This window comes from Vulpes vulpes, chromosome 15 (assembly GCF_048418805.1).
Source record: "Vulpes vulpes isolate BD-2025 chromosome 15, VulVul3, whole genome shotgun sequence".
NCBI classification, from domain to species: Eukaryota; Metazoa; Chordata; class Mammalia; order Carnivora; family Canidae; genus Vulpes; species Vulpes vulpes.
The window spans coordinates 106,408,401-106,433,458 of NC_132794.1; the positions used below are offsets into that span (position 1 = coordinate 106,408,401).

The 25,058-nt window shown below is 36.3% G+C and overlaps 1 protein-coding gene across 1 annotated transcript in view; it reads right to left on the reverse strand.

Moving 5' to 3' along the window:
- Window positions 1-1,123: 1,123 nt before the first annotated feature.
- CACUL1 (CDK2 associated cullin domain 1) overlaps window positions 1,124-25,058 on the reverse strand; it is a 68,770-nt gene continuing 44,835 nt past the window's right edge. Inside the window, exons 5-9 of the mRNA XM_025994260.2 lie at window positions 23,066-23,168; window positions 17,207-17,296; window positions 13,329-13,467; window positions 6,458-6,501; window positions 1,124-6,019 (exon numbers count right to left, since the gene is read on the reverse strand). Coding sequence (XP_025850045.1) covers window positions 5,979-6,019; window positions 6,458-6,501; window positions 13,329-13,467; window positions 17,207-17,296; window positions 23,066-23,168 — 417 coding nt within the window. The 3' untranslated portion in view covers window positions 1,124-5,978. The remainder of the gene's footprint in view (window positions 6,020-6,457; window positions 6,502-13,328; window positions 13,468-17,206; window positions 17,297-23,065; window positions 23,169-25,058) is intronic.

Sequence of the window (25,058 nt, forward strand, 5' to 3'; positions counted from 1 at the left end):
TATTGGTAGATTAATCTATTACTCTTTGTAGTTGTGGCCATTTCTTAAATATGTTTTGGGGTATATTACTAGTCACTTAGGTGCATAATTAAGGAGTTCAGAATTGTTCTATCCTTCTAGCCAATGAAACCCATTGCTCAAGGCAGAGGCTCTCTATGATGAGTAATCTGGGGAGAGAAAAGGGCTTAACATGGGGAGATGGAGATTGAGAAAATAACTTTACTAAACTCAGTTAAGCCATGACAGACTTTTGCTCTCAGATTACCTGTACAATATTCCTTCTACCAAACCATGTTCTTTGAAATCCAAAATGTTTCACAATTTAAGATTATGAAGACATAAGCCAATAGAGGAAATAAATTAAACACCTATCAACACACACAAAGAAATGACTCTAGTAAAGTTTTATGCTCAGTTAAAAAAAAAAATCTGCTAAGAGAAGGGAGAGGATTTAAATGTGGCTGAAACAGAAAAAGCTGAAGGAGGAAACTGTCAAGTGATTCCAATGCAGAGAAGAAGACAAGAGAGTCACAGAATCCTGCCGGGTGTGGTAATCAAAAAGAAGGTACCAGTACAACACAGCTTAGGTTTTAAAAAAGAGGAGGATGACAACTGGTATTCTGAGAACACAGTAGGAAGGGCACTCGCAAAGACAAAGCGAGACTAAAACTAAAACTAAAACTGTCAAGTGAGATTTCAAAAAACATAGGAGATAATACTAATTCCATAGCAAGAAACCACAAAGGGTTATTTTTTAAAAGCATGGTATCATCAATGCAAAAACCACAAGTCAGAAACTTTTGATAAAGGTCCACAATGTGCCTGTGTTTAAAGAAGAAAAACGACATATATATGTATATGTGTATAAATGCTACATACATACGCAGACTAGGTAACTAAATGTATATAATTAAATATATACACACACACGCACACATTTTTTTTTTTTATCACTGGTACAGAGGTCAAGATGGACAATCACCCTGTCTCACAGAACACAGAACAGACATGTGCTGAGTGTCATTATCATTTAGGAGGCATTATGAATATACTGTAAGCAAAATCATATGTTCTGTATTATAACAAAGTTCCAGTGAACCAAGTATCAACAGAACAAGGCAAGGACATCTGTACAAGATTTATTTCATTAACCACAATGTTTTTGAGTGATGGTATACACCCTAATACACAAGGAGTGAATCCAAATCCATCAAAAGTTAAAGGTCAGAGCCAAAGTCAGTGGCTTTAATCCCCAATCAATAAGAGTTTCATCCACCATTTTGTTTTTCTTGAATAAAAGAGTTGGTATACAGAACACCCTGTTCTAAGCTCCACCATGCTTTCCAACAAATAAGCACCACCAGGGACTAGACTTGATTGCATCATCCTTGCTCTGGCTGGGTTGGTGGGTGGCAAGAGCCTCTTGCCTGCGTTTGACTTCCCATTTATTCATAAGCATTCCTGTTTCCGCCATAGCTCCCCACAACTTCACATTTGAATAATTTCTCCTGAATTGCATGGTTGTAATATTGACAAACAGGGCTAATGAGAGCAATTAAATTGCCATCTGTTTAACAAAACATACCCTTCTAAGAGAATATCTACAATCTTATTGCATTTAGTACATCGTTACCACATTGAAATGACATGTTAGAATCAATGCAAAATATTTATTTTTTTCCAAACCACAAAATTTACCCCAGAGCCACACTATAAATTCCCTAGAATTATAAACCATTAACATTTTTCTAAACAATGCAGTCCAACCAGAAATGAAGATAATTTCCAACCGGCAGGGGTACAATGCATACTGACGTCCTATAAGAATGTACTTCTGATGAGTATTTTGTCGAATTCTCCCACAGCCACACCATCAACATCAGCAGAAATAATATATGTACTTGTGCCACTTGCCTCTGGGAAGAAGTTCAGAATAGGGTCTTGGCCAGGGTAGAAGGGAAAGTGTCAGTGACCTGGTTTATCAATGATGGGCACAAAACAGGAATTATTACCTTTGAAAAACAACAGGGTCTCCTTTCATCAATTTTGGTGGCCAGAAACTGGGGCAAATTTCAACAAGGTAATGAAAGTAACAAGAAAGCCCTTTCTCCAAGAACTCCTATAACTTCTATTTTAACTTCTGATAAACATGAACTTCATCTTATGCAATCTTACTGAAAACTGCAACCACAACCGAAAAGGTCCTATAAACCTATTCTAGGTGTCAGTCAAGGGATTCACATCCAGATCTTACAATCTATAGTCCCCTCAAGAGGCTTAGACCTGGACTAAAGTAAACATAATACTCTAAAGTCCAATGAGACACCATAAAAAAAAAAAAATACAACTCAAAACTTCCAAACTGACTAGATACCTAATATAGGTTTTTTTGTTTTGCTTTTTAGTTTTAAAATCTCAGATTAGTGTATGTTCATAAAACAATGTTCAGTTATTTTTAATAGCTGCTTATTAACTGAATTTTAGCTCAAGGGCATTGCCTCTATAATAATCATGAAAATAATTAACTGCCACAAAACAGAAAAAACACAGACAAAAATATAGCCAGTCTCAATAAGAAAAGAAGGCAAAATCTGGAAGGGCTACTCTAGAGATTAAACAGGCTTATTTAAATACTATGATACAAGTGCTCCTGCTCACTTTATTCTGCAGAAACCAATCGTGTTTGCTAGATCACCATTACCTTTGCTAGTACGTGTGCACAGACCACCACTCTGAAGTTCTCCTTTTGTGCTGAAAAACCTTCAAATCCCTTGTTCGGTCAGTACAGAATATTGCAAGGCGATGCATGTGCAAACTCTTCCTGAGGAATTCTTCATGTGTGCAAATTTGCAACCCGACAGAAAGCATGGCATATATAGCAAGGGGAGTGGCAGCTTTAGGGGCTGTAGCACTGGAGACGTGCACGCAGTGTTAGTGGCCATGAACATCTATCCATTCTCTTGCAACCTCACTTAACCAATCAGTTTTCATCCTATACCCCAAAGAAAGGGAAAGGAACTGCCTCAGAATTGTGAAAGGGGCAGAAAAAAAAAGTAACTTTCTCACAAAATTTAGTAATGCACAACACATGCATCCAAGTTTGTGTTTCTTGTAACTCTACCTAAGTACTAGTTGATTAAGAGTCACTATACCAGGTTTTGCTTTCTGCCCCACAGAAAACAAAGTAGAAGTTCCTGTCAGGCTAGGGTGCAGCCGTGACCACAGAGAACAGATGACACCATTACTTGAGCATAAGGCCAACTTTTCAAGTAAGTACCGTCTTTCAAAACAATCGTCATTTACTATGACATGTCTTTAAGGGGACTGAACTGGCTTTCTTTTGGAGAGTCTAGTTTCAGGCTGCACGTACACACCAGTAAGGCTCACCAAATCAACTACGTGTTGACTAATAAGGCAATCAATGCACAATTTTCTGTCCTCAATGATTTGAGCCTCACAAAAGCCAGTATTGAACTGAGGTGGAGAAACTAGATACTGTACTGGCAAGAAGAATACAAGTAAACATGAGAAGAAAATACTTTCTGGTCAACTGGGCTTAGTCAATACAAAATGGAGGGGAAATCTATTTCCTCTCATGCTACAAACTTAGAATTTTGTTTAGAAACCCAATTAAACAAGCAAGGCCAATTTCTACTTAAAGAAATGGGTTTTTCATCCTGCAATGTACCTCAAGGGGCCACGTTGAGTCACAACCAAAAGTCTCATGCACTAGGAGGATGTGTGTATTCTTTCTATAGTGCCTTCCATTCACGGCTCTGCAATGCCAAGCCCTGGCCCAGAGGGAGCTGCAGTCACTGTGCAAATATTTAGAGAAGCTAAATTCTGCAAACTTTGCCCACTTGTTAACACACACATAATAATAAAAAGACAGTATGAAATATTTCTCCATTAACTTAATAATGCAAAAGCATATGAAGATTTTAATGCCAATTCACAACATAATACAGTGCTTTTATAGAGAAAGTTCCATTGTTGGCCAAAGAATACTCTCCCAGAAAAAAAGCATTTGGGCACATTATTAGGATAATGAAGAATTCATCCACATTTAAAGAAACATCCCAATTTTATTCCTTTCAGAATTATTATTAAAACCGCTCAGTAGAGACATTAGTCATAGGTGTTATATATAAGCCCACAGCAAGCATTCCATGGCGAAAAGTAAAATTTGGACTTCATGATAGAATGGAATTCTTCCTTAACCCCAGAATGTCGCTGGGGTAGCAAATCAACCTGTACAGGGCACAGTGAGAGCCTGTATATATTCTTACAGTAATTCAGTGTTTATTGATACAATCTAAGATGCTCATAGAGTTAATTTAAAAGTCCTCCGCAAAATCCACCAACTCTGGTTGATAAGTACTTAAAAAATAAATCTGACAACTTTTATATGTTTACTTCTCTGAACGATAATTTTACAGAGACTTCTATCAGATGACTTATTTGCTCCTATCATCACACTTCAAATTCTCCCAACCAGCCTGTTCCCAAAAAAAAGACAAACTGAATTGGCAAAGGCCAACTTTATGAAACACCTGACAATCAGAAGTGTGACAGTGTCCCTGATAGATGTTGTTTTGCCCCTAAGTTCTCTGAAGAGGTAAATATAGTGTGACATCACCAAATCAAGTCAAGCATATGCTCAATTTAGATTCAAACAAAATTGAGAAGAAAAATATTTTCACCTGCCACATCTATTTCTCTTTCCCTTCCAAAAACAACTAGAATAAGCTTTAAAAGAAACTAAACAGAACTGTGGGTGTAGAAAAAAAAATACATAGCTGTGTCACAGCTGGAAGGAAGCTTGAAACAGCAGTGCTACTTCTCTACTATACTTGAAAATAATGCTAAAAAATATGCAGACTGCAGACTTTTTTAAAGTACCTATCTCACCCATTTAAAATGAAATGGATCAGGAATCCCACACCAATTATTATATTTGGATTTAACAACCATATCTGCTTCCTACAGCACCACAGTAACTAGCTGTCACCACTGGAAATTTCTCCACGATACTAAAAAGGGAGCTTTAGTGCTAAAATACAGCCCACCCCTACACTAGCATAATGCCAATACTACAGCAGTTGGTGAAATCATGTGAAGTGACAGAGGGAATGGATATGTTCTACAAGAGTTGGTCCCCAACATTAACACGAATATGCCATGGGGAGGCAGAGGGAAGTCTGACCAATGAGCAACATGCTTCTATCTCCCCACTTAGCATCCTGCTACAAAGTCAACCTGAACACTTAGTGGGGGTTAGTCTGTGATACCATAAACTTTTTCAGGAAGCATGTGTGAGTTGAACAACATGGTCACAGAGTTGCAAAGTGCACAAAGCTCAAGGCACAGAGTAGAAAAAAGTTGTGAACTGGTGAGGGGAAGTTATAGCAGAAGGAGAGTTAGCATTTTCCTTTAACAAGACTTTCTAATGCTAAACAAAGACCAACTCTTTAAAAAGGGGGTTGTTTTGGTAATGGGTGAAAAACACTGTATCGTAATGATCTGTTTGATTTTAAAGCAAAAGAGATCCTGATGTGTAGAGCCAATACGCTGAAGTGCCAAGTCCACAAATGAACAAAACAAGTGCTTAAAAAAAAAAAAATTCTTCTGCTCTTATAATTTTAGAGGAAGCTGCTGATGTTGGCTGCTGGATTTCCCTTAGCAATGGTCACTTTTCAAGATGCTTGTTCCTCACAGAATCTGTAGATGAACTCATTAAAAGATTGTCCCATTTCAAAATCATCCCCAAGTCTAGCAGCAACTGACTGTTTTTTGTTTTTGTTAGTTTTTTGTTTTTTAAAATTACAAACCAAAGTAAGAAGTCCAACATCGTCTTCCAAGAACAACTTCGTAACAGACTCCTGAGTGTCTGCAGGCCCCCCACTGTGCTCTGAATACAGTCTCTGCAGCTCCAGTGTGTCCTCTTTTCAAGAAGGAAAGTACATTCAATACATTCACTATCTGTACCCTCTGGAACTTGCACATGCTGATGAGCTGTCTGGAAAAAAAATTGCAACAGGAAAAAGTATGAAGAGCAGATGGCATTTGATAATGGTAAGAATCTGTTTATTTAACATCTATTTCTCACCCCTCTCTCAAAACCCAAAAGGAGATTAAAAAAAAAAAAAAAAAAAAAAAAAGACTGTAGTGAAAGGGGCTGTGTTATCAGGGACTAAGGTGGGGCCATCATCCCTTTCTAGTAGAAACTCTAGAATCTGGGAGGCTCTTGGCAGCTGCTGAAAACCATGGCCACCAACTAGACTCCAGAGCTGCCACAGCTTGTGAACAGTCTGGCCTTGGCCTTGATCACACAGACTGCGTCATGAGGCCATCATCAACAAGACTATAGATTTCATTATACTCACCACACGGTCACCACCAGAAGCTGCCTTACATAACAAAACCATCAGAAATGATAAGGAACATCATTACTTACTATAAGCCAACTCATCCCCAGCTCTTTTCCGGGACTGGTCACCTCTGGGGATAAGAAAAGAAGAGGGGATCAACAGAACATATGGACATCTTCATATACCAAAACAGGAGACATGAAAAGACAGAACTGGTAACAGAAGTAAAACAGGTATTTCAATTCTAACAACTATCTTAAAACAGACATTAAACTTAAATAGTAGTACGGTCATTTATAAGCAGAATATTCTTATCTAAAGGGTGCTGCCTTTTAAATATAGAAAGCTATTAAACGAAGGAAAGGTTATCTATAAAAAGGCTTACACTGGGTTTTAGAAGCAGGTTGAGGCTAAAAACGTCTTTGAAGATAAATCTGGATTCTGCTACCAACATCCCTAGTGACCTGCATATGCTAGAACAAATTTCAGATATGAAATACAGGATAATCCAAAATGTTCCCCCCAAACACCCTTCTCTTAAGTAGCTCCACACCCAGCGTGAAGCCCAACATGGGGCTTGAATTCACAACCTCAAGGATCAAGACCTCAGCTGAGAACATGAATCGGACGTTCAACCGACTGAACCACCCAGGTGATCCTCCTCCAAGAAAGCCTGATTATAAGACCAAATACTACTTACAGCTTTTGAAAAATCTCAGAATCTTTATGTATATAATATATATACCTTTCCTACAGGTAGAAAAACATGAATCTTCACATGTATTAAGCAGTTCATCTTCGATAGGAAGTTCTAGTTCCACTTTACAGATAAGGAAATAGAGGTCCTGATTAGGTCCCAAGCTGCCTATAAATCCTAGTTTTGTCTCTCTAGTTTCTCAGACAATAATCCATGCAAATCACTAAAATGTTCAAGTAATGAGTAATAACTAATTTGCTAGCTTTTTCTTGCTCGGTCCCTTAGTAGCTTCTACAGAGTTCATCTCCTCTTTCCTGAAACACTTCTGGCTCTACTCAATACTGTGCAACACTGTTTCTTCTCTATTTATTTTCCTTAGTCTAGGACAGCGATCATACCAGTCCTGTGACTTGAAATACTATCCATATGCCAATGACTCCCAGAGTTCTGTCTCTAGCTCTGATTTCTTCCCTACACTTCAGACTTGTGGGTCCAACTATCTCATCACCACTGTCACTTGGAAGATTGATAAATGCTGCCAGTTTACTGTAACCAGAATGCAATCTGACTCCACTCCATCCCCATTCTTTCAGTCTTCCTCAACAAATGGCACCTCTAGCCACGAATTACTCACACCAAAATCCTACTTATTCTTGATTTCTTTCTTCCTCTCACTCTAGAGCACTCTGTAGCAAAACATAATCCAAAATCAAACACTCCCCATTAATTCCATGGCTACGCTCCCAATTCACGCCACTATCATCCCTTCCCTACACATCTCCAAGTCTTATTATTAGTCTGGACCATAGCTAGAGCAATCTTATGTAAAAGCATAAATAAGATTATTTCATGCTTCTGATTAAAGTCCTTCAGTGGCTTTCCATCACAGTTAAAAATCAATTCAAATTCATTTTCCCAGTCCTGTGAGACATGGCTTTTGCCTATCTCTCTACCCTCATTTTATACCTCTATTCACTATATGTCAGTCATGCTGGCTTTCCTTCCACCCTAGGACATGCCATCACTTTCTTACTTTCCATCTTCTCTGCCTGTAGCACTCTTACCACCAGTTAGCCATGTGGCAGTCTACTTATCACTCACTGGAATTCTCCCTCTCAGAAGACATTTCATGTTCCAGTTAGCTGGATCAGCCTATCATACATGCCCTATGCCCTGGTCATTCACTCACTCTTTATCCCATGCTCTGTTTCAACTTCTTCACAGCACGTTTTACTATTTGAAATAATTTATTTACATGTTTGTTATTTATCTCCCAACATTAGAACATAAGCTCCATAAAAACAGGAACTTTGCAGTTGTGTCTACCCAGTACCTAGAACAGTATCTACCAGAAAATAAATATTTGCTGATTTTACAAATCAGTGAAAAATTCATAAAAGGCCTCTAGAGACAGACTATGAAGATGCTAGCCCAAGTAATTATTTCATGCTTTGGAGTGATCTTCTAGATTAGCAAAGTTTCCCCACTCCCCTTCTCTGGCTGTGTTCAAGACCATGACAGAAACCTCTTGCTAGGTGAGTGAGGAGTCTCAATGGTCAGCAGGAAGAGAAAATACCCAATGGCCTCTGACGTGTCTTCTCTAGGCTGGGCATTTAGATAAAAACATGCACCACATTTGGTATGTACCAGCCTTAGGTAGCCTATGGAAGTCTCAACGCATGTGCCCTAACACTACTTTTTTTAAACACCTCTCCTGTTAACACTATGCCTACAAAACCAGCTGGTATTCTATATTATTATTTACACTTACATATTATCTTATGTGAGTACCATCACAGCACTATTCACCAAATATTCTGAAACAAATAAATTAATGCTGGTCAAAAAGGAAGACATAGGATTTTATTTCCAGAATCTCAACTTCTACAGAAAATCTTCATTCCCACCCCTGAAAGGTTAAATAAAAACTGAACGTGCAAAAGTAATAGGAGAAAAATACAGATGTGAAAACAACAGAAGACGGAGAGAGAGAATATAAATATGACATAGCAAGAGACTGCCAAAAATATGACCTAATGTCCCAAGTCTGGAAAGCTATGGCTGCCCTCAAAACCGGACCTGTTACTTAATGAAAAAGTGCCAATTCTAGAGTGACCCTCTAAGCTAAAAGATAACAATATCCCTATAAAGTTCTATTTTGTTCCAGAAATCCAAGTAACAATTACCCTGCAAAATACTTGCCTTTAAAAGCTATTTGGTACAAGCTTTGAAGAGGCCCATAGGCTGGTTTGAAAGAGAATGTTCCATCTGAGGGCATGCATGTTAGAAGTTCCCAAACAAGCTTTCCTCCATAATGTAATCTCAGACACCAATTTTCCCTCCCCCCCCCTCCAATAATCAATTGAATTACACAGGTAACTGATAACAAAATACTGCTTTTAGCTTATATATTAATTCTAGCTTAGAAGTAAGTATATTTCCATGTACCTAAAGATGTTGCACATAAACTTCAGTTCAAATGACAAATTCCCATTAACCGCAACAAAGGATATATTTGACAACATTCACATCATTTCAAAACACTCTGAAGACATTCGGTGCCATCTACATCAAAGCTGGGTGCTACCTTTCAGGACCACACCACGTAAACAGAACACAGTCTTAAATGAAAAAAAACAGTCTGCCGAGCTAAACAGGAATCATGTGACTGGTTAGACATAAACCATAAAATGCTCAATCAGGAGAGCCAATAACAGAATTCTTGTTAGATAGCCTGTACTATATTCTCAAGGTTTTCTGCATCAGTGGGCACCATTTCTTCCAAAACAATCCTAGTCAAATAATCAAGACAGCATCAAGTCTGGCAATGCCGAATACGGAAGGCCCTTACACAAGAGCTGGAAGCGCAGGCAACTTTCTCTCGGCTGCTAAGTACATGGTGTGTGCACATCCTTTCTGACAGTTCTGGACCAGCTCAGCAGTGGAATGGACTAAGTCCTAGAATGTCAGGTGAGGCAGGACCGACAATGTGCAAAGTACCCACCTAAATAATTTGTGCGACAGACTTTAATCCTCAAAGTGAATGTATAATATGTTGTTAACTCAGAAATTCTAGAAATGGCCCATTTTGATTTATACAATAAAACAGTTTAGGGCAGCCCTGGTGGCACAGCGGTTTGGCGCCACCTGCAGTCTGGGGTGTGATCCTGGAGACCAGGGATCAAGTCCCACATCAGGCTCCCTGCATGGAGCCTGCTTCTCCCTCTGCCTGTGTCTCTGCCTCTCTCTCTCTCTCTCTGTGTCTATGAATAAATAAAATCTTAAAAAAAAAACAAAACAGTTTAACCTTATCACCTCTAGGAATACTAATGTTTAAATTTCAGGCAGAAGTTGTATGAAAGAATTCCAGTGAGAGAATTCCAATTTACACCAAAAATCCAAGGTATTTTCCTGAATATGACCAACCTGGCCTTGGCAGAAGGGCGCCATGTGTCAATGTTCCACGAGCCTATTTATGGAGTCAGTTATTCATCCCAAGCAAATTTTAAGAACTACTATACACTATGCAGCCCTGCACTCTGTTCCCTTCTTCCAGTTCCAAAATTAGGGTTAGGAAAATATCTCTGGATATGTTTACACAGTTCCACACTGTTCTGGAAGGTGAATTCAAGGTGTTCAGAAAAATCCACGAGCTATCTTCATATATTGCCTCACAGAAATAAGTTTTTGGAAGGCTGCTTACTTTTTAAAGGCATCAATAAACCCACTTCTAAAATTAAAAGCAAACATTCAAATAAAAACATGAATAAAAGCATAAAAGACTTCATTATGGCAAGCCTAGAGAAAACCATAAAAGGTATACTCAAATTATTTTGCATTTAATTAAGAAAAAACTTTTAACTGTAATTCAAAATCCTTAAGCCCTAAAGAAAAAAACTGATAAAGTTACACGAAAATAAAAAACTTCTCCATGACTTAAAATAAAACAAAAAAACAACCATAAGCAAAGTCATAGACAAACTGAGAAAATTAACTATCTTATCTTGGCCAGAGAATCAATCTCTCACCACAGACACAGCTAGAAAATTCAAGAAAAAAGGCTAGAATTCAAGAAAAAAAAAAAGGCTAACAAACAGAAAAGTGAGCAAAGGGCATAAACAGGCAGTTTACAGAAAAAGAAATACAAAGCTGATAATATTCTCAGCCTCATTCACAGTAAGAGAAATGCAAATCAAAACAACTCTGAGAAATTATTTTTCACCTGCCAGACCAGTGAAAATCTACAAGCGTAATATTCTCTTACAGCAAGGCCATGAAGAGGACTTCCAAACTGCTACTGGATGTGCAAAGTGGCATAATGCCCTGTAGAAGACCAATTCGGTGACATTAATCAAAGTTACAACTACATTTACTCTTGACCCAATGATCTCACTTATGGGAATTTACTCTCCAGACAGACCTGCAAGGGGTACAAAATTATGCACCTACAGGGTATTCATCCCAGCATTCTCTGTCACAGCAGGATAGGAAATAATTCAAGTTGCCATCCACAGGGGACTGGTTAAAAAAAGCTCTATCTACACAATAGAATGAGTAAGGAAGGAGTACAAGTAAGAACATATACTGTATCTGCTTGTATCTTTCTATGAAAAAGCAGCAGTGAAAAGAATCATAATGTATACTTTCTATATCATGACTTTTGAACCACATGAATGTAACAGCTCTTCAAAAATGAGTAAGTAAAATTACTATGGCATTAAACTGCCTCAGTCTGGAATGAAAGTAATTCTGCTATTAGAAATACTGCAATTAATATCAGAGAACACCTGACCACTGGGCTTCAGGGAGAAAAATCAGCTGCCTACTTTCCAGTATTTTCTATGGCTTTGCCTTCCCTTAACTTGACCCAAGAAAGTCAGGCCTACTAGACGGATCTACACAGCTTCCGTGAGTCTTTCCCATGTGAGCTGCCAGTGAGTAGGTAAATGACCAGTGGACTACTCAGTGCCCCGATTCTTACAGGAATACGGATGGCACCAGGACAAAATGGGAATAAATACCAAGGCGTAAGGCTGCAGAGAAGAGATTTTCTGCTTTCTTTCTTGACCTGGGCTGAGACTAGAGACAATAAAAAAAGATCTTGCTCAAGACTGATACTCTGAGATTTAGCTTGACCACAGAACCTATAAAAGAGATTGTTCATCCACAGCCCTAGTCAGATAAGCAAGTCAGTGTTCAGCCTACTATTTGTGATCATAATTTATACCTCAGGGAGAAACCCAGGTGTCTAAACTTTCCATAACTTCCTTTAATGTTAGGAATTCAAATAAAAGAAGATATGTAAAAGTGCTAAGAGTAAGGATTATGAAAACAAAAGGCGTTACTGCACCCTTCAATGATTTGGTGACACAATTGGGTGTTTTCCCATAGCATAATCTATTTCAGTTGAAAATATACACTTTGTGGGCAGCCCAAGTGGCTCAGTGGTTTAGCGCCGCCTTCGGCCTAGGGCGTGATCCTGGAGACCCGGGATCAAGTCCCATGCCGGGCTCCCTGCATGGAGCCTGCTCCTCCCTCTGCCTGTGTCTCTGCCTCTCTCTCTCTTTCTGTGTCTGTCATAAATAAATAAATAAATAAAATCTTTTTTTAAAAAAAAAAAAGAAAAGAAAATATATACTTTGCAAGATTTTCTGGGATATAGCTAGGATACCAAATTGCAAATTTTAGAAAAGTCAGCCAAATACACACACACACACACACATACACACACACTCACACACACATTCAAAACCAAGCAAGCAAGGCAAATTTTCTGAACATATCTAAAGAGATCTTCTACTTTTTAAAGAAGAAATAAGTAGAATTTGGGGCAAAAGTAGAAATATGAAAAACAGAATCAAAAAGCTGCTTTACTAGTTTAGTCATCAACTAGTCATTTGCTAAGATCAGTCATAAAAGTACATTATAACTAATCATAAAATTTCACCAATCTTTTCCCAAACATTGAGAACTAATGTAGAGGATCACAACTGGAAGAGTGCTTGTAGACTTCCCAGCCTAACTAACCACCCAATGAGAACTCCTTTCTTCCAAATCCATTTTTAGTGAAGAGCAGCTTCCATTAAAACCAAATTCTAGCTTCACCATTTCCAAATACAGGCAGCTAACCACCTCCCCCAGCAGCATCACCTTGACTGCCTGATGGCTCTTTCCCATTCTAAGAACCCTGGCCCTAACCCCTGGATTAAGGAAATGGACATATTTTGTCAAAAGGGGGGGGGGGGGGGTAAAAAGCTTGCCTCGTAAAACCATTCTGTATAAGTTCTCTTTGAAGTTTCTGATCTTCAGCAGCATATTCAGAAAGTTCAGATTCCACCGCCGGAGGGAGAATGTTTGGAATAAATTTAGAAAACAGAGTTGGAGCCATCTGAACCCACTCTGGAGGGAAGGAAAAGATTCATTAAGGAAATCATAAAGACAAAATAAATGAAAAAGGGAAAGTTTTCTTTTATTCACAGAAAAAACAAATATTAAACCAAACTTAAAATGGGGGGGAAATTAGTGCAATTCCATTCTTATAAGGAATATAAACAGGTTAAATATCCTTTCTAAAAAAGAACTTATAGTACAAAGAAAGCAGATATTTTTACATTTTGCTGATTTAACAAAACTTTATGAAAATCCCTTGAAAACTGGTGAATGGACCTACTGAAAATTCTAAATATGGGAGGGAAAACACATGAGTGAGATAACCAAAGAATTCTGAGTCGGATGGTACTAAGAGGCAAGGACTTGGTGGAAATACGAGCCCCTATAAGCATTAATTAAATTAAACAAACAAACAAAACGACTCTTAAATACAGAGAACTAGTAGTTGCCAGATGGGAGATCGGAGGAGGAATAGGCCAAATAGATAAAAGGGATTAAGAAGTACACAATTCCACTTCTAAAACAGTCACAGAGATGAAAAGTACAGCACAGAAAACAGTAAATAATATTGTAATAAAGTAGTATGGTGACAGATGGCAGCTACGCTGATTGTGGTGAGGACTGAGTAATACAGAGAGAACTGTCTAATCAATGTTGTACACCTGAAACCAATATAACGTTACTTATCAACTTTACTTCATTACAAAAAACAAAAACAAACAGACATACACATATGTATACATGTATACTGACTCCAGAATACATAATAGTACGGGTAGCAATAAGCAGACATACAAAAGAAGTACCACAAAAATGGGGAATGAGGTTTGAACATGTAATAAGTAGGCTGAAAGATAACCAGTTTCTTTGAAATAAAAAACTATTTTGCCCCACATTAAATTCTAGCAAATTAAATATCTACAGTATTAAAAGAGAATCAAAATGGTTATCTAACTATTAAGAAAAAGATAAAATATCAAGAGAATACTACAGAAAAATAAACATTCAGCTATCAAAACAAAAAAAGGCAAAGAGAAGATGAAGGAAAACATATGCATCAGATATGACATAGGTGAGTCAGTACCCTTTTTATAAAGCATTTTTATAAATCAGTAAGACCACATAAATGAGTGAAAGACAGGACTAATAATATATAAGAAAAAAAGCCCAGAATAATAGCCTTAATATTCAGAACTCAAGGTAAAATAAACACTCTCTTCCCCTTATTCCATGAACATTAAATATAAATAACACCCACCTGTATCAAGGGCATGCTAAAACTAGCACTCTACTTCCCTGTTGCTGGTCCTAATTTAGCATTGTTACCTGTTTTCAATTGTTTTAATCCTACCCTTTCAAATTTTCCCTTTTGGAAAACGTCTTAGTTGTATGAATCAAAAACCATAAAATGTCAATCTAGATTTAATCCAGTGAACTCACTTTAAAATCTGAGTAAATAATTCTAAATCTGGGAAAAAAAAATGTTTAATGCTGTGCAATGCTGGGTCATTGGTTAAATAAAAAATGTCCAACAGAAAAGTTAGACATGACCAAAACAAAACAACAAAAAAACAAGTACCACAAAAAAAAAAAAAAAAAAAAAAAAAAAAACCAAAGCCAAAGCCAATCTACTCACGCCTTGTATAAACTCAAGGCAAACTGTTCTCAATAGTGTCCCTCCTTCCAACTCAATTCAAATATACCTTTAGAGTCTCCATTCAGTGTCCTGGAGAACCACTGATCTGTCAGTGAGAGGTGGCAGGAGTCAAACTGATCTGCCATTTTACAGAACTCCAGGCAATCATTAAAATAAAGATGAAGAAATCAAAGAAAAGTGTGTGTATTAAACAAAGAAGGGCAGGATGGGACAGCTGGCACTGTTTCTAAATTAACCTTCTAAAGATAAGATCAGATGGAAACACACCAAAAATCATAATAGTCATAAGAATCTCCAAGGATTAGGGCCCAGGAATTAGTTTTAAAACCTTTCCTGGGTGATTCAGATGCGTTCATTATACAAAGACCAGCACTTGAGAACCACTGCAATGAACACAACTTTTACATTTAAAATTCAACTTTTATAATATTCTAACCTTTATCTGTCAGGTGAATAAAACTACTTTAACAAACCAGGAACACAATGGGTACTAACAAGACACGTAAATGTCAAAATATGTTTAATAGTACCTCAGAAAATGCCTAGGGCAGCAAAAGGTTAGTCTCTGATAAAATTCTCCTTTTCAAAAGGACAACTCTCAAATACAGAATTCTCACAAGTAGTAAGAATCCTATTACAAGAGCTCAAATCTGGATAAAACAGCATTTGGATAAATATGTATCTGTAAGTTTTTCTACCCTTAGTGATTAAGTTTTATTCTGCAATTTTGTTATTTATGATAAAAGCCAGAGCTGATAAAGCCACCTACTTGGGAGACAGAACTTAGAAATTTGTCATACTGTACTTGGATGCCTTCCAAAATTAAAAAATAAGATCATTCACAACCTAGCACTTAAAGAAAAATTCATGAGCCATTTTCATCACATTTAGTAAAATGAACGCAAAACTGTGAGAAACTAGAAACATCAGTTTATTGGACATGTGTAATAAAATATTTTTGCTATTTATATAGGTAATTACTAAGAAAAACTTGTTTATGAAGTTATGAAGAAGAGAGGAAGACCTGATGCATATTCAAGTTAACATTATTACATCTGGATATTCTAGAAGACCCTAACTGTTTAAAGTAGCCTGGGAAAGAAGGTATTTCTGACATCATAGTCCACTGTCAGTACCACAGTTTTTAATTGGTTTCCATTTTGGCAAGCTAAATTTTGACATATCTTTCAAATTAATTAAGCAAACAAGCCATCAATTAATTAAATTAGCTACTGAACCTAACTGAATAGTAATAAAAACAGCTAATGTCAGACATGCTTATTATCAGTTACTATGTTAAGCTCTTTAGATCATGTTTTATTTCATTTAATCCTTACATAAGAATTCCACAAAAAAAGTATTGTCAAAAAAGCATCCCTTATGTTTCACTAGACTGTGCACAATGTTCTACCCTGAGAACTTTTGCAATCTCTCTACTATGGACTTTTTATAAATTTGCTAGACAACTGTATAACAAGTTTGAGGTTCTGGCTTACAAACAGGAAAGATACATACAAAAATATCTTGGGATTCCTTTAAATTCACAATGGCTTTTTTAAATTCTACATTAAGATAATTTACAAATCATGCCTTTAAATGTAGTAATCTTTGATTTTTGGCTTTGCTATTCTCCCTCTCCTCACAATAGACTTATAAAATGACTAATTTTTCCAACACTTCTCGATGCCTTGCCAGTTACAAAACAGGCCTAGGAAGATGTAGTCATGGCAATATATGTCTATGTGTATCTGGAGTGTTGGGTACAGATGAAGGAGAAACTCCACAGCAAAAAGGACAGAGATTAATTAACACTAGACATGAGATTCAATTTTATCCTAAATGTCTGCTACCAATTATTTCTTGTATTTCCTAAACTAGTTAGTTTTCATCAGTAAAGAAAGAATTCCAGGTGAGTTTGGAGCTTACATTTGACAATAATGAGTGTAGTATCTACTCAATTTTTTTTTGTTCTAACAAATCCAATTACCATTAGGTCTCAAAAAACACATATGGAAACACTGGCCTCTTGGATAAGCCTGGAGCTGTCATAAACAAATGAGTCCAAGCCCAAAAGAAATGATGACTGTTTACCTGGTCTGAGAGTGTACAGGCCTTTCACAATATTTGCCATAGTTGAAGGTGTGACCTGAAATGGTGTTGACTGGGCTTCTAAAAGTAAAGCTGAAAGAAGAAGAGAAAATGGGTTATAAAGTGACAGAACACACTGATTGTCAAAGTTTCTCTATTATTATTTCTTCCAAAGACAAGAGGCAAACACGTCCAAGAACAGAACAGTCCCAAAGGACTAACCAAGTCTATACCCTAAGAATTTTTTTTAAAACTCCAATGCAGTAAAGCTCAATCTAACAAGCAAATATATGCAGGTCTGTTAGAGCACTAATGGAGATAATTCAATTCATGGAGGTTCTGAAAATAAGCTTTTGGAAAGCAGTGTTATACTTAGCAAGTGAGTGAAAGTGCTTCCCATTAAGTTCATGAGTCAGAAGATTTACATTTGGAAAATAAAATGTTCTCTAAATCCCCAATCATTTCTCTTTCCCCAAATCACCATATTTGAACCCCTTGGGATTTTTCTGAAACACACATTATTGGTAATTTTAGTAACTGCAATAGGTGTCAGAAACTCACATTCCCAAATGCTACAGCTACACATACTTCTTCCTTCCTAAACGTAAAGGCAAGACGTTGTCTGGCTCTTCCTCACTTTACTGACTCTCACAACCACGTGACCCCAACTGACCACACCAAGAGTCACAGCTTTCTTTTAGGTTATCCTCTCCAACAAAAATTTTATTAAAACATTTTTAAATAAATAGGAATAATTCCTCTAGATAACACCATTAACAGGTATGAATGTATTTCATCATCTTAGTGGATACAACAGATAACACTAATTCCAAAGAGTTCATTTTTACTTTCTCTCTCAAAGACCACCTGCAATTTACTACCCCCCCAACCCGTAAGACTTGGCACAATTTTATTCTAAGCCAGGCTTCTTTGCCTTTTCGAAAATGAAAACGCCTCCTCACTTGGCCAGCAATGATTTTATAGTTTTCAAACATAAAATGGGAGTTACATTTGAATTTATATGATGAAAGCCAGAGGTGTACTGTTCAAGTGTATCCTTCTGATTATATCAGCAGTAGACAGTAATAACTCTGAATGGCACAGATAAATTTTAAGGATGACAAATGTTAAGCACTACAGAAAATCATGTTTTAGAATGTAATGTTTAAAAATTGCAATTTTAAATTTTAGGTTATGGGAGTCTCTTCAAATCAAGGTTACCTCTAATTTCAACATGTGCCACACACGTAGGCTCTATTTCTATTAATTCATTTTTCTACTTTTTGACCAATTGTTTTGGCCTTCGTAAGTCTTATTTCCACTAACAGTTCACATTTAATCACACATTTAATATGTAGTCAAATATATATTTGTAAATGAAAAAATGATGCATTCACAGATTAAATTATACATAAAATACATTAAAATTAATTTGAGATGTATTAATAAAAAGAATTACATTCAATAACAAATAACTACAGAATTGAGAAGGTCTTACAGTTCACTAAAATCTTCTCCACCTAAATTATTTTTAGGAGAATAGTGTTTAGGAGATTTTCTAGTTGGTTTCCTCTTTTAAGGAAAAAGAAGAGAATCTGGGGGTGGGGTAAAACAGCAGCTTGAGACCAGGAAGAAAATTATTTCTTGAGGATTTAATAGGTGCTATGTACTTTACAAGTATAATTCTCATAAACTTTACTTAGGATTTACTTTCTCACAAGCTTAATTATCATATACTTTTTTTTTTAACAGATAAGGAAACTGAGGCTAAAAAGAAAATTAAAAACACTGCATAATTCATCCAAAGTTACAGAGCTATCAAGTAGCAGAGAGGTCTGAGAACCTGTGTTTCACTCTAAATTCTATATTCTTTCTAGTTTACCATGCCACCAATGAAATACAGATCTTATATGTAACAGGTACCAGTAAGGTGTTATCTCCCCAAAATCACACAATTAAAAAAAAAAAAAAGGGATCCTCCAACAATTTCACTGACTGTCGATTTTAAGTTAACAGTTTTAAAACTAGAATAGGACTTTAGTGAACTTCCAGGACTAATCTCTTTCTTTACAGTTCATGACATTGCAGTCTAGAGAGATTAAGTGTTGTCCTAAGAGTCACACAGCTTCTTAATAGCTGAACTGGAACCAGAACCAAGTTCCTCGACTCTTTCAATTACTCCTCAGAGTTATCAACTTACCAAAGACCTTCTCTTCTGTTTTAATTTGAGAATTCTTAAAATCAAAACTAAAATTAAAAATATTTTTGACTTCCAAGAAGTTCAAACTACAAGGGTCTGAACTAAAAGGCAGAATCTAAGGATAATAACTGATAATTACCTAAGTTTTTAAAGCCCTCTGTCAAAGTATACTATAAATCTTCTACTACAACTCAATATATTACATTTTCTCAAGAAACTTCTACCATTAACTGGCCCATTTTGTCGTATTTATTCGGAATCATCAATATAGAAATACTACAGATGCCCTGGCTAATGGAGATCCTAATATTTCTGTTTTCAAAGTTTAATGCAAAGTAAAAATTACTTTCAAAGGAAAACAATTTTACTACCAGCCAAAAGTAGAAGCCGTTTTATTTTGTAAGCACATGTATACAGAAAGATGGTTAGAAAACAGCCTTTATTTGCAGCAAGAAGTCACTGTCTTCATTCACAAAACAATTCTTAAAACAGGGCATTAAAAAAACAAAAAACAAAAAAACAGGGCATTTACCAGAGAGGGTGTTCATTTTGCTTTGTTGTAAAACCAGGTCCCTAAATTCTTTCAGAAGGCCTCCCATGGAGAGGTGTGTCCACATCCACTCACCTGGAATCTGAGCTCTAGAACTACCTGCCTAACAGAACACAGTAACAGTGACACTGTGCCAGTTTCCAGGCCAAGGACTTAAGGAACTGGCTGACTCCATTTCCTCTACCTTGGGACACTTGCTCTGAGTGAAACACAAGAGAGGAAAAACTGCAGCCACTACAACTCGCTAGTCATACAAGTAAGTCATCTTCAAAGTCCCCAACCCCTGGGTGAATCACATCCACCAATGCAGAGTACAGAGGAGAGAAAGTGCCCTACCTACCAAGCCCTGCCCAGATTGCAGATCTGTGAGCAAAATGAAAGACTTTATAAAAAAAAACTATATTTTGGGGATCCCTTGGTGGGTCAGCGGTTTAGCGCCTGCCTTTGGCCCAGGGCGTGGTCCTGGAGTCCCGGGATCGAATTCCGCATCAGGCTCCCTGCATGGAGCCTGCTTCTCCCCGCCTCTTCCTGTGTCTGTGTCTCTGCCTCTCTCTCTCTCTCTCTCTCTCTCTCTGTGTGTGTCTCTCATGAATAAATAAATAAATCTTTTTTTAAAAAAGAAAAGAAAACTATGTTTTGGGGTAGTTTAATAGAGTTAATAATAAATTGAAACACCAGCATTTTCTTTTTTTTTTTTTTTTTTTTTTTACACCAGCATTTTCAAGTGTATCTAAAGCCACAAAAGGAAATTAACTCATCAGAATTTAGAATACAGATTTGGAGTGTAGTTGTTTTTTTGGCATGAGTGACAAGTATAGGAAAATGCACAACTAGAGACAAGAAATCAATTCTTCATAAGCTGTGTTTTTCCAATTTAATTAATATTAATCTTTTTATGCCTCAACTTCTCCGTCTTTAAAATGGAAGTAATGATTAATATACCTTAGAGTTATGAGAAATAAATGTTAGTATCCATAAAGTATCTAGAACAGGTCCCACTAAAATAATAAGCAGTGAATATATGTATTTTTAAAAAATCTTCTTGAAGACCATCCACATAGCATTACTAAACACTTAAGAATATCCCTTGTTACAGAGGCCAAACCAATGAAGCCAGGGGTCACTGTCTGAATCTCTTACTTTAAAGGATTGCCTGGTAATTGCTCAGTAAATATGCGATAGGCTCAGTTTTATACAATTTACAAAAGCTTTGGAGTGCCTGGGTGGCTCAGTCGTGTCCAACTCTTGATCTCAGCTCAGGTCTTGATCTTGGGGTCATGAGTTCAAGCCCTGCATTGGGCTCCATGCTGGGAGTGGAGCCTACTCCAAAAAAAAAAAAAAAAAAAAAAAAAAATTAAAAAGCTTAAAGAACTTAACAGTTTACATGGAAGAGAAAGGTGTATCTACCTTTAAGTATATTTTTGAGTGAAAATCAAACTATGTAATAAACAAGAAGAGGATTACTTTTTAAGAAAATAAAGTACAAATTAATTCAAAGTTTAAAAGGAAAAAAAAATTCATTTTTTTCCTGACTTTATGTGGAGAGGCCTTTATATGGAGACTTCACAGGGTGTGATCTCATAAAATGACCAGGAATCTATGGAAAACTCACATGGATCAGAAAAGAGATTTCTCTTGCCAGATTTGGACTACTATATTCTCTTTGAATATTCTCTTCGCATATGCCCAATAAAACTTATTTCCAAATTAATGACAAATATAAAAACATATTCACAGAGAAAATTAAAGCTTTTGTACTTTAGAGAAATTGTGTCATTCCTCTAAAGAATTTTAATAGGGAAGACTTCAAAATGCTGTGTTCTATCTTACAATGAAAGCAAAGACCATGTCAACATCAGAGATAATACTTAAGAGGTTATTAACAGCTGGAAAATCTCATGAGATTATGTTTAAAGATGTTTATAAATATCTGTCCAGCTTTTTTTTTAAAAAAGTCATGCTCCCAAGATTTTGGTCTCTATTCTTATTTTAAAATCCTTAATGCGGATGCCTGGGTGGGTCAGTGGTTGAATGTCTGTCTGCCTTCAGCTCAGGGTGTGATCCTGGGGTCCTGGGATCAAGTCCTGCACTGGGCTCCCTGCAGGAACCCTGCCTCTCCCTCTGTCTCTCTCATGAATAAATAAAATCTTGAAAAAAAAATCTGTTGGGAACATAATGATGAAATAAACATTACCTTCATCTACCACATTATTTGAAAACTTGGCCTTTTTAAAATACTGGACCAATGTTTAATAATTCCTTCTCTTAATTTAAACTCAAAAATAAAAAAAAAGTTTATGGTCAAGCTTAGAACAATTCTTCTGTAAATTCTGGTAAAAGTTCACTGTGGTAGAAACTAATTATGACGATTAGAAAAGCAAAAAATATACACTATAAATTCAAGTATGTGCCAAATTCTAAAAAATAACTTCAATGATATGTCACATAAAATATGAACTTTTAAAAGATGCTTGAGTGAGACATTAGGTTGTAGGGACTTCCTAACTCCACTTGAGAGGTATACTCTTTTAGGAAAGGTAGGATAAATGAGGGGGTAGAGGGCCCAAGAATAGTGGGAAAAGAAAAACTAACTGAATTTTTATCTGCTTACTTACTAATCTACATTACTATGTTAAACCTTTTACAAATCCCAATTCATAGAAAAAAACTCCTGAGACTGAGAAGCTTGCCTAAGACATAGTTAATAAATGATAGAGTCAGAAAAGAGAAGGGATTTTACACCAGAGAGTAAAAATCAGAGAGTTCTGTGCTACCATTTCAAAGATACAACATTGTACTCCTTCTAGAATTACCAGTAACAAAGTTAGGGGTGAATCCCTTAATAATATTTCCCCCATTGTCATGGAGGAAAAAAAGGAAGTATCAGGCCAGATATAAAAGCATTGTCCTATGACCTGGCTAAGTTGCTCCCAGCTCTCTGGGGGGCTTCAAGTCACACTTTCAATTCCTCTGGGTTTCTAGAGAACTGGAATTCAACACCTCTTACTATATGATTCAGAAGATGTCAACACTGGACTGTACATGCATTCTCTGATCAAAAATCAAAAAGATCATTGCTAGTTATCTCATCCCCAAGGGTTGAATTACTTACGCATTAGGCTGTAAATGTGCTTTTCTGCAACATGTTCCGTAAACAGCTTTATAAGGTCATCTTTTAGGTCTCTGTTAAGCTTGGTTTCGATGTAAAACTTATTCTGAAAAAGAAAATAAATTATTTTTTAGTGCTTAAATTAGGGGGAAATGATTTAATGAGCTGAAGCACTTAAAAAATAAATTACTTTAGGAAACAATTCATAAAGGTATCAATTAAAACATAAAAACTCAGTATCAAAAAACAAAAGCTCTGCTACTATCAGTTCTGTCTTTCTGGCATGGGCTTAAAGCACATAAAGATAAAATGCTATGAACCATAAAGATAAAATGCTATGAACCTAAAGAACAAAGGAAGACACTCAACATTAAATAAACAGAAATGTAGAGGCAAATGTACCACACTGTGTGACAGGCACATAATATGCCCTTTAAAAAGACTACATCACCATCAAAAAGCAACAACAGGAAACACTAATAAAAGGTATTCCATTTATCAATAATCTAGGCTGAGAGCAGGCAGTAGACATGGACTGGTTGACTCCTCAACATACAATCCACTTCACTGATTAGTCTAAATTATTCAGCTTATAGCATTCTTAGGAATGGTCTTTGGTTCAAAAGCAGACACATGACCCAACACAGAGCAATCAGATTGAGAGAAGCCTAAGCTTCAGTGTAAAGAATCTTAATACTCATGGCCATGAGAACAAGATAAAACTGATATTGTGTACATCAAGGAGACAAGAAAGAACCTGAGTCCCTAGTAACACTATTGAACCATGGGATTCAACCAACACTAGAGACTGCCGTGTTTGTGGGGTTTTATTACAAGAGATTAATACTTTTCCCTATTTACTTAAATCACTTTGAATAGGGGTTCTGTTTTTTGTAGCCAAAAGCATCCCTATCAGAATGACTGGCAAGTCAAGATTTTGTTCATGTTTAAATGTTAACTCAATGTATAGATGTGGAAAATAAAAACAATGTTAACAAGCTATTCACTGATTCTCTTAATTCTTAAACACATTGTAAAAATTATAAAAATAACATGCACATAGTAACAAAATAAAACCATTCAATAAAAACCAGTCTCCCACAGCAGACCCTCTGTTGCATTCTTAAAAGTTCCATTTGGCTGGGAAAACTTTCATATCTTTCTAAAATGCTGCTGGCATGTATATGGATATGCTTTTTTTCCCCCAATAAAGAAAAAAAAGACTTGCTATGAAGAAATATCACATATTGCTTTGCATTTTGCTTTTTCACCTAATGTATCTGGAGAAGATTTCTCTCTAAACATATGTACATGTCATTACCTTTAACTGCTTATTTTTCTACTGTAAATATTTCCCACAAATGATTTAAGTAACAGTCCCCTGCTGATAGTACAGATTTCTTTCAATGTTCTGTTTTGTTTTTTCAGTAAAGTTTACTTTATGGAGAATAAATCATTTTGAAGATTAGTATTCCACATATAGAAATCTTTATGCTAAAGAATGTAGGATCAACCAAACATCCCATTTCCTAATCTAATAAACAGGAATTGGGATAATGTTTGCTAAGGGCCCCTGCCTTCAACAGGAACACCAACATTAAGATTCTATATGATTTTATATATTTAGGAGAGAAGGGGCTAATCAACAAAGTCAATAGTCCATAAATTATACTCGTGGCATAATTCTCCAAATGACAGAGATCATCATAATGGAAGAAAACTTTATTCTATTTTTTTATGTAATGATTTATTTGGCATTTATCATATACCATGTTTTTAGATAGACATCTTAACTCTCTACTTTCTGAGGACAAGATATCTTTCTTGTATTTTATTTTCCAAGCACAGTATCTTCCATATGGCAGAAATAAAACAAATGCTGAGTACTTTTTAATAATGCCTAATTGTCTATTCAGCAGTGTTATTTACGAAATTTTTAAACAGTAAAAGGGTAAACAATTCTATGTCAACACAATCAAACATTACTGAAATAGAT